This window comes from Protobothrops mucrosquamatus, unplaced genomic scaffold (genome assembly GCF_001527695.2).
Source record: "Protobothrops mucrosquamatus isolate PMUCROS unplaced genomic scaffold, P.Mucros_1.0 scaffold4663, whole genome shotgun sequence".
In the NCBI taxonomy this organism is placed as follows: Eukaryota; Metazoa; Chordata; class Lepidosauria; order Squamata; family Viperidae; genus Protobothrops; species Protobothrops mucrosquamatus.
This window is the reverse complement of record NW_015390562.1, coordinates 97009-107499: the sequence shown is the minus strand read 5'-3', so window position 1 is coordinate 107499 and position 10491 is coordinate 97009. Positions and strand designations below refer to the sequence as shown.

At 48.9% G+C, this 10491-nt stretch overlaps 1 protein-coding gene across 1 annotated transcript in view; it reads left to right on the top strand.

Moving 5' to 3' along the window:
• LOC107299199 (glycylpeptide N-tetradecanoyltransferase 2-like) overlaps positions 1–10491 on the top strand; it is a 78143-nt gene that overhangs the window by 28183 nt on the left and 39469 nt on the right. Inside the window, 1 exon segment of the mRNA XM_029286713.1 lies at positions 500–635. Within this exon segment, the coding sequence (XP_029142546.1) occupies positions 500–635 (136 nt within the window).

The window sequence follows — 10491 nt, the reverse complement described above, 5'->3', positions numbered from 1 at the left end:
TTTTCTTAGCTGTAGAGACTGTATCCCACCTTCGTCGCCAGTGTTAAGTCCTGGGAATAATGGCGCTTGAGACGAATCATCTCCAACAAGTCTTTATTGTTTGCTCCACTCTACGAACAACCAGAGCAGAGGCACGCAGGCCTCTATTTATACCCTCTGATCCCCGGGCAAGTTCAACCAATCATGAGGCGGGCTTTTCCCGCCTTGCGCATGCGCGCAAGGCTGGCGCCGCTCAGTCTGGTCCCAGGCAGCTTCTGCAAATGCCCGGGACTCTTGCAACGTCCCGAGCCTGCCTCTTGCAGGCTCAGGACACAACAACCCCCATATACATACAAAGGTATACAGCCGAAAAGCAATAATTTTGCATCAGATTTTGGCTCTCCAATCTGGCAGGATATGAGCACTGCAAAAGTGGGGCTACATGTCATCTGCAAGTTGCTCATGGGTTACTTCCTCTTTTCGAGGCTTACAGTGAATTGTTGTCTTGTTCTTTTTGCAGAAGTCCAGGAGGAGAATTGGGAGCTAAAAAGAAGAAAAAGAAGCAGAAAAGAAAAAAGGAAAAAACAAATTCCAGACATACCAAATCAGACTCTGCTTCTGACTCGCAGGAGATTAAAATTCAGCAACCTTCAAAAGTGAGAGCTTTGCATTTATTTTCACATCACTATTTTACTCTTCTTATTAGTGACCACAGAAATCTTTTTTAATTAAATCAGATTTATGAATTGACCTAATTCATACATTCAAATTAATAATTGGAATCAAATCAGTTTGAAAGTTCAAATTGAATCATTTATTTGCATTGGCTAAATTCAATATTTTTAACAAATCAGATCAGACTCAATGCACATAAATGTTGTAGTTTTGTAACAGTTTTTTTTTCCCTACAAAATTTGTTTTAGAATTTTTTTCAAAGAAGAAGAGACTTTCAAGAAAATTCTGTGGTTGATTGTTGTGTTCTTACATATATTTACTTGTGAGGCACCCAATGGCTGTAAATGTCACACCATCATTTCTCCAGTGATTGTAGCCTCACTGTTTTTAATGACGACGATGATGATGGACCACTTGGTTAGCTGCTATAAGAAGATCGCTCAGACTGACTACAGACAATAGCATGACAAAGTACCAACAAAGGTATATTGGTAGATCTGCAAGAAATACCATTTGCCTGCAAGCAAGAACTGGTGGGACCATAAAAATAGAGAAAGTAATAGAAAATGAAGAAGCTAAATTGTTGTGGAACTTTACACTTCAAACAAACAGGTACCTCTGCATAACACCCAAGTCTTAACAATTGTCAATAAGAAAGACAAGAAAGTGTGGATTGTGAACGTTGCATTACCTGGAGAGAGCAGAAGAGAAGAAAAAGAAGTGGGGAAGATAACAAAATACAAATACCTGCAAATAGAAACAGAATGACTGTGGCAAAAGAAGGCAAAAGTAGTACCAATAGTCATAGGTGCCTTGGGTGCAATCCCAAAAGAACTGGAGCACCACTTGAACACCATCGGCATGACAAATTCACCATCAGTCAATAGCAAAAGGCAGCTTTACTCAGAACAGCTTACATCCTGTGACGATATCTATAACACCATCAAACATCCACATCTACCTATCCCAGGTCCTTGAGAAAGATTCGAGTCTGACTGCGATGAACAACAACAACAACAATAATAATAATGGCGGCCGGGGGAGGGTGGGGCTGCCTCGCCTCGGCCTCGTGGGGCTATGGCGGCAGCGAAAGGCGCGGGGGGCGGCCTACCTGCGATGACAGCTTCCCTGCCCTTGGCCGGTCTGTGATCCCACCTGCCGGGCGGGGAATCAGCGGGGGGGTGTGTGCCTTGCTTTGCTTTCCCTCGGCCTCGTAGGCGACGGCAGCAGAGCAGTAAGGGCGGCTGGGGGAGGGCGGGGCTGCCTCGCCTCGGCCTTGTGGGGGTATGGTGGTAGCGAAAGGCACGGGGGGCAGCCTACCTGTGATGAAGGCTTCCCTGCTCCGGGGTCCTCTCCTTTCGCGGCCTCCACCCAGCGGCCGGCATGCCACCCGGCCAAACCCAGAGACAACAGTTTCCCTGCTCTCGGCCAGTCTGTGATCCCACCTGCTGGGCGGGGAATCGGAGGATCGCTTTCTGTGCCGGGGCGGGGCTACGCTGGACTGGGCGCGAGCAGCTGCATTCCATTTCTCCATTTCCTTCTCAGCCTTCGCCATGTGTTTGTGGGACAAAAAAAAGTTCCATGACACTTTCTAACTTCTTGCGACCCAACCCTTGCAGAGCGCCCTGCTCTCGCTGCTCTGACCTAACCCTCACAGAGTGCCCTGCTCTCGCCGCCCCGCCCCAACCCTCACAGAGCGCCGTTCTCTCGCCGTCCCGCCCCAACCCTCACAGAGCGCCCTTCTCTTGCAGCCCCCACTTAACCCTCGCAGAGTGCCCTTCTCCCACCTGCTGCCCATCATCCCACCCACCAGAGACCCCCTGGATCTCCCCCAACCCTGCCCGGCCCCCACAGGCATCTCTTCCCCATGAGCAACATTGAGGTGGCCACGCCCACCCCAGCCACTGCAGCCACGCCCATCCAGTGGCCACATCCACCCAGTGGGCCATGCCCACCTGGCACCCGACGATAAATAAGTGGGGTTTGGGTTGCAGTTTGGGCACTCGGTCTCTAAAAGGTTCGCCACCACTGACCTATTCTATACCTGTGCATTTGGTTTTTCTTGCCTATGTCAGGCGCAAGAAATCAGGAGTCAGGATAGAGTTCAAAAGCACTACAAGTTTATTTCATATTACCTATACACAAGAATCTGATAAAGACAAATTAGAGCCAGATAAGAGTCAACAGACTCCAAGGGGGGCTGAACGTAGGTCTCTTAACAGGGGCCTAGGGACTCCAAACTGATGATGCATTTGACCCCACCCTTAAGCTCAGCCTAGTCATATCATACATTACTCTCCCCTACAACTTGGTCCCCCTCCTCCTCCATGGGCTCCTCAGAGCTGCTCTCCCCCTCCTCCGTCCTCTTCAAAGTCTGAGTTCTCATATGAACTAGGCAAGGGTGGGAGGGAAACAGCGTCAAATGAATCTTTCCTCAGGGCGCAAAGGGAGCCTAGTAGCCCTCCTGGTTAACCCTGCCTTGGTCAAGAAACTGGGTGTGAGACTCAGATAACTTAAAGTGCCTGTAGCTTTTTGCCAGCTGGACAGCTCAGTGGCAGTGGGGGATCCCAGCGACATTCATCACTGAGACAATAGAGATGAGAATGGGAGCACACACAGACCCTGAGGTTTATTGTGGACCCTGGCATGGAGAGACCTCTTGTGTTAGGACTGTCGTGGCTTCTGAAGTGAAACCCCTATGTGAACTGGAGGACGGGTTGCTAAAGATCCGGCGGGCCAGCTGCAAAGGGGGATAGGAGAAGGACCGTAAAAAACCTACCCCTAAGCTGTCGGGGGCAAAGCCAAGAAGGGAGGTGGGAGCAGCCACCAAAGACTGGCCCCAAGGTGATCCTCAGATCCCCAAAGAGTACTGGGACTTACAGGACATTTTCAGTGAAATGGGGTCAGACACGCCCCCACCCCACTGGCCGGCTGACTGTTCCATAGCAATCCTACCGGGGGGCCAAACTACCCCAACCTAAGCTGTATTCCATGACCCCTAGGGAATTGGCAGAACTATGGACATTTATAGACAAAAACCTGAAGCGTGGTTTCATCCAGCCTGCCAGACCAAGGGTGGCTGCCCCGGTACTGTTTAGGGAAAAGAAGGATGGGTCCCTTCATCTATGCATTGACTATCGGGGGCTTAATGCTGTCTGCATGGAAAACATCTACCCCCTCCCCTTATCAAGGAGAGAAGCAACTTAGAACTAAGGAGAAACTTCCTGACAGTTAGAACAATTAACCAATGGAACAACCTGCCTCCAGAAGTGGTGAATGCTCCAACACTGGAAGTTTTTAAGAAGAGACTGGACAGCCGTTTGTCTGAAATGGTGTAGGGTTCCTGCCTGGGCAGGGGGTTGGACTCGATGACCTCCAAGGTCCCTTCCAACTTTATTATTATTATTATTATTAATGAAGGACATGCTAGCCCATTTGGCCAAGGGAAAGGTCTTCACCAAATTGGATTTGCAGGAGGCATACTACCGGGTTAGGATCAAGGCAGGGAATGAGTGGAAAATGGCTTTCAATTGCTTCTTAGTATTTTTCCAATTCTGAGTCCTCCCTTTCGGATTGCAAGGGGCCCCTGCTGTGTTCATGCAGCTGATAAGTGCTGCATGAACACCTGTACAAGGGAGTGTTAATTTACCTGGTGACATTTTAATCTATACTGAGACCATGGCAGAACACATAAAACTAGTCAGAGCTGTGCTCAAAAAACTTCAAGCAGCCAAACTATATGCCAAGCTATCCAAATGTGAATTTCACCAGAGTAAAATTGACTATCTGGGCTACCGTATTTCCCACAAGAGGCTAGAGATGGACCCTGAAAAGGTGCAGGCAGTACTAGAGTGGGCTCCTCCCCATGCCCAGAAGTAACTACAAAGCTTCCTGGGATTTGCAAACTTTTACTGCTAATTCATTCCCTTGTTTGCCCAGATAGCCCTCCCCATCACCAACCTGCTAAAGAGAAAAGGGGAGGGAAAGCCCAAGCCCAGCTAGCTGCTTACATGGACTATGGAATGCCAAGCCGAATTCAAAAAGCTTAAGCACCTGTTCGCGGCTGAGCCAGTGCTGAAACACCCAGACCCCAATGCCCCCTTCGTCATTCAGGCTGACGCCAGTGGTGTCACAGTGGGCACGGTGCTTCTGCAGGAAAATGAGCAGGGGATCCTACAGCCATGTGCTTACACTTCTAAAATGTTTAATGAGACGGAATGGAGATGGACGGTTTGGGAGAAGGAAGCCTATGCAGTACGCTGGGTGCTCCTAAGTTGGAGACATTTCCTAGAAGGGGGAAAAAACCCATTTGAAGTATGGACTGACCATAAAAACTTAGAAGCCTTGAAACAACCCCAGAGACTATCACCCAAACAAGCCTGGTGGGCCCAATACTTTAACTGATTCAACTTCATGTTACAATACCTCCCAGGGGGGAAAAACATCCTTGTCAGAATCCAATTATATTTCATCTCTAGTTATCGACTATGGAAAACCCCATTTCTGCCCTCTCTGGATTCTGTCATACGATGAAAGGGAAGGTGGGTGAACAAAGGGGTTTTATGGCCCTCACTTCCTTCGGCACAACTTCAAAGGGACTGAATGTGGATACCACCAAAAGGACTCATCAATAACAATGGGGCTATCAGCTTTCATCTACTCCCCTCTGAAGTTTCCTTTCCACCGGCAGTGAGGAAAAAGGGGATGGAAATGTAACACCTGGGATTGCCGCTGGAAGGACGGTGGGGTGGGGTGGGGCTGTTGGGGATCCCTTAAAACCTTGAACCGTAAGGCTTTGGCCCCAAGTCCTGTCTAGAACGCCTGCAGCCATTTTCCCTTAATAAAGATGCCTGTTGGAAGAAATATTCCAAGAGTTCTGTCTTCTTAAGGTGCAAAGTGGGGTGGGTACTGACATTAGACAGGACTTGCAAAATTAGTCCACCTGGAAGGAAGAACCTTGCTGGGGGACTTTGCAAAAATTACCATGTCAGACGATGGAGCAGGGAAGGGAGAAAACTCCCCGGAAAGGGAGCCGCTGCCCCGACTGAAAGCCTGCCAGATGTCGGGATCTGAGAGGTCAGATTCCTCAGGAGAAGAGGTGGTGGAGACACGGGACCACAAACCTCGGTGGTCAATGGGCGTTGGAAAGAAAGGCAAGTGGGAAAAGAAATCAAGAAAGGTGACCCTGAGACGGGGGGCCAACCAACCAGAATGGAAGCAGGAGATGGAGAAATCCCTACAGGCAAGTGAGGAGGAAGGGAGCTGGGCACCGTACTCAGGCTGGATCCTAGAGAAAGCTATCGACCTGATGAAGAGAACCCTCAGCTCTTTAGGAGAGGAGAATTCTGAGCCCTACGGCTGCCCCAGCTCCTGGAGCCGCAACGGAAGAGACACCGAGGAGGAAGTGGAACCTGCAGCCCCGGGGACATTTGCTGATCCAGGAGTCCCCACTCCCCGCCAACCCGCAGACGGCGATCTGGATGGAAGACACTACCACCGACAACGAAGGCACCGATCCATTCAAAGACTCCCGCCGCTGGACGTGAGATTCAAGGGGGAGCCAACACGCTTGGGGTTTTTCCTAACCCAAGTCCTCAGCCACATGGAGGAATACGGGTGGCACATCCCCAGCGACAAAGCCCGTATCCGGATCGTGCAATCTGCCCTGGACGGGCCGGCCGCAGATTGGGTGGTGAACTTGCACGACTCCAACGCCCCAGAGCTCAATGACTTCAACTGTTTCATGTCCTCTCTGAGAAGGCGATTTGAGTACCCCCTGGCTGATCGCAAAGCCCACGAAAGGATAAAAACGATGAGGCAAGGCAAACGCCCGGTAGCCGAATATACGCAAGAATTCCGGGCCATTGCCAGCAAACTGAACTGGCCGGAAGACATCCTCCTTAGCCATTTCAAAGACGGACTAAATTATGACCTATATGATGCTTGCCTGCCACAAGGGGACCCACACCAACTTGAGGAATGGTACGTCTTTGCAGAGGAAGCAGAAATCGACATACTGAAGAGGCACCGCCGAGGAAAACAATGGAGCCGCTCACCGCCTGAGTTGACACGTGAACCAGGGAAACCATCGGCTACAGCCATGAAGCAAATGGGGTGTTTCAAGTGCGGGAGAGAAGGGCATCGGGCTGTAGAATGCTGCTCAAAAGCCCCCCAGCACAACCCAGACAGATCACCGGCCAGCAAAGCCGGAAAGTCTCCAGCTAAGCCAAAAGAACCTGCCATGAGAATGATGGAGGCTGTGGAATCCCGCACCTCCACTCATCAGGGGGAAAGAACTCCAGCCTACACCGCAGGGCTGGTGGACGCCTCAGACAACAGCTCGGAGGGCGAACCCCTGGTAAGTGGACGCATCGCACCCATCCTCAAGACAGTGACTATATTAATTCCCCCCATGCCCAAAGCCGTGAAGGTGAAAGCCTTAATAGACTCTGGCTGCACCCGCTACCTCATTAGCCCGACGCTAGTGGGGAACCTGGGCATTCCGTCAAGGAGACTGGAACAACCAATCTCATTTGGCCAGTTAGATGGGTCCATAGCAGGGGGGGTGCCAGCTACCCTAGCCACTTTACCAATACATCTCTCCCTGGGCAAACATGAGGAAGACATAACGTTTGTAGTGACCCCAGGCATGGAATGCCCGATGATCCTAGGGATGGAATGGTTAAAAAAATGGAACCCCTGGGTGAATTGGAGGACGGCAGAAATCAAATTCCCGAAGGGGGACCCTATGGACTTAAAATCCCAAGGGGGGCTGCCAGAATCAAGAACAGAAGAAGCATCCATGGGAGAGGAAAAGGGACTGCCAGAAATACCAGAGGAATACAGAGATCTTGCTGAAGTTTTCAGTGAGGAGAGGGCGGATGAGCTCCCCCCCCCCCACCGACCCACGGACTGTGCCATTGAATTCAAGCCTGGAGCAAAACCCCCGAAGCCCAGATTATACTCCATGAGCCCAAAGGAGAAGGAGGAAATGGAAAGATTCATAAAGAAAAACCTAGAAAGGGGATTCTTTGAGCCAGCCAAGCCTAAAGTGGCTGCCCCGGTCCTCTTTAGAGAGAAGAAGGATGGCTCTTTACGCTTATGCGTGGATTATAGGGCCCTGAATACAATCAGTGAAAGCAACCTATACCCTCTGCCCCTCATGAAAGACATGTTGTCACACCTCTCGAAAGGGAAATTTTTTTCTAAACTAGACCTAAGGGAAGCTTACTATCGCGTGAGAATTAAGGAAGGGGATGAATGGAAGACCGCATTTAACTGCCCCATGGGGTGCTACCAATTCAAAGTCTTGCCATTTGGATTACAAGGGCCCCCCGCAGTATTTATGCAACTAATCAATGACGTTCTAAGGGAGCACCTATTTAAAGGGGTCCTGGTTTACTTAGATGACATTCTTATCTTCACCGAATCAAAAGAGGAACATGTCAACCTAGTCAGAGTGGTTTTAAAGAAACTGAGAACCGCCCACCTATATGCCAAACTCTCGAAATGCGAATTCCACCAGGAAAGGATACACTACCTAGGTTATCACATATCCCCACAGGGCATTGAAATGGACCCAGAGAAGGTCAGAGCAGTATTAGAATGGGCACCACCCCGCACAAGAAAGCAACTGCAAAGTTTCCTGGGCTTCGCAAACTTTTACCGCTAATTCATCCCCTCATTTGCCCAGATAGCCCTGCCCCTCACGAACTTACTAAAAACGAAGGGAGCATCCTCAGTAAAACCTAGCCAGCCACTAACATGGACAATGGAGTGCCAAGCAGCGTTTGAGAGATTAAAGAGACTTTTTTCTGCCGAACTAGTTCTGAGGCACCCAGACATGGATAAGCCCTTCGTAATACAGGCGGATGCAAGTGATGTGGCAGTGGGGGCTGTACTATTACAAGAAAACGATGAAGGGGTATTGCAACCCTATGCATATACATCCAAGAAACTCACGGAAACGGAACAGTGCTGGCCTGTGTGGGAGAAAGAGGCATACGGGATACGTTGGTCATTACTCACGTGGCACCAGTTCCTTGAAGGCAACAAAATCCCTTTCCAGGTGTGGACTGACCACAAAAATTTGGAAGCCCTGAAAACACCCAGGAAGCTGAACCCCAAGCAAGCCCACTGGTCCCAACATTTTCACCAATTCCAATTTACGCTCAAGCATTTGCCGGGGGGAAAGAACTTCCTGGCAGATGCACTATCTCGCATGCCCCAATATAACAGCACGCGAGCCACTGACTCTAAACCGATGATGGTAGAATCACAACTGGCAGCGCCAGTAACCACCAGAGCCCAAGCTAGATTAAAACCACAGCTGAGTAGCCAAACCGGAATTGAATTCCGGAAAAGTTTGGAAACAGATGAATGGTTCCAGAAAAACAAAAATGTGTGCACAATGAGAGATGGGCTGCCTTGGGTGGGCGAAAAGTTATATATACCAACAACCCAAAGAGTCACATTCATGCAGCTTTGCCACGACACAAAATCAGCAGGGCATTTTGGATTTGTAAAAACATTACACTTAATTAAACGGCAATTTTGGTGGCCATCCATAAAAAAGGACATAGAAAGTTACGTGGCCAGCTGCCCAAAGTGTGCAACGGCAAAGAGGTTGCAAGGGAAATTGCCCAGACTGTTACAAACAGTGGCAAATCCTTCAGCCCCATGGAGGGAAATAGCCATAGATTTTATAGTGGAATTACCAGAAAGCAATGGGAATACTGTTGTCTGGATGGTCACGGACTTGTTTTCCAAACAGGTGCACTTTATCCCTTGCCAAAAGATTCCCACTGCAAAAGCCTTAGCGAAACTTTTTGTCCAGCATATTTACAGATTGCATGGGGCACACCAACGTATCATCTCTGATAGGGGAGTGCAATTTACGTCTGCATTTTGGAAGGAATTTTTATCCCTCTTAGGGACCACTCAGGGACTGACATCTAGCCATCATCCACAGGGGGATGGACAAACAGAACGGTGTCACTCAGTACTTGAGCAATATTTAAGATGTTTTATTGATTTTCAGCAGACAACTTGGACGGACCTACTCCCTTTCGCAGAAGTTGCTTACAATAATGCAGTCCACTCCAGCACAGGTTACACTCCTTTTCAAATAGCCACCGGTCAAAGTTTCAACCCCATGCCAGAATTAACCCCAAACGAACCGGCGATCCCATCACTGAAAGAATGGATGGAACAATTACAAAACACCTGGCCAATAGTTAGAAAAGCACTAGATGAAGCTAGGCAGGCATACAAAGCACAAGCCGATAAAAAAAGGGTTGAGCCTACACCATTCATTATAGGAGAAATGGTGTACTTATCTACAAAATACCTGAAGTCCCTACAACCCTGTAAAAAACTGGGACCAAAATATATAGGGCCTTTTCCAATTAAAAGAATCATAAACCCAGTAACAGTAGAATTAGAATTACCCAAAAATCTCAGGCAAATACACCCAAATTTTCATTGCAGCTTGCTGAAAAGAGAGCATCAGTCATCGTTACGACCAAACCCCCCCCCCACCACCACCTCCAATCATGGTGGAGGGCGAACAGCACTTCGAAATAAAGGAAATCCTAGATTCTAGGAGATATCATGGAGCGACTCAGTACCTAGTTGCTTGGAAACACCTCCCTGCCTCACAAAACGAGTGGGTCCATAAACGTCATGTCAGAGCCCCGAAGCTATTAAAGAAGTTTCACACAGAGTATCCTAACAAGCCTGACTAATTTTTATACCTGTTTTGTTTTCTTTCAGGTGGATCTCTCTTATTTTTAAGGGGGCAGGATGTCAGAATCCAATTATATTTCATCTCTAGTT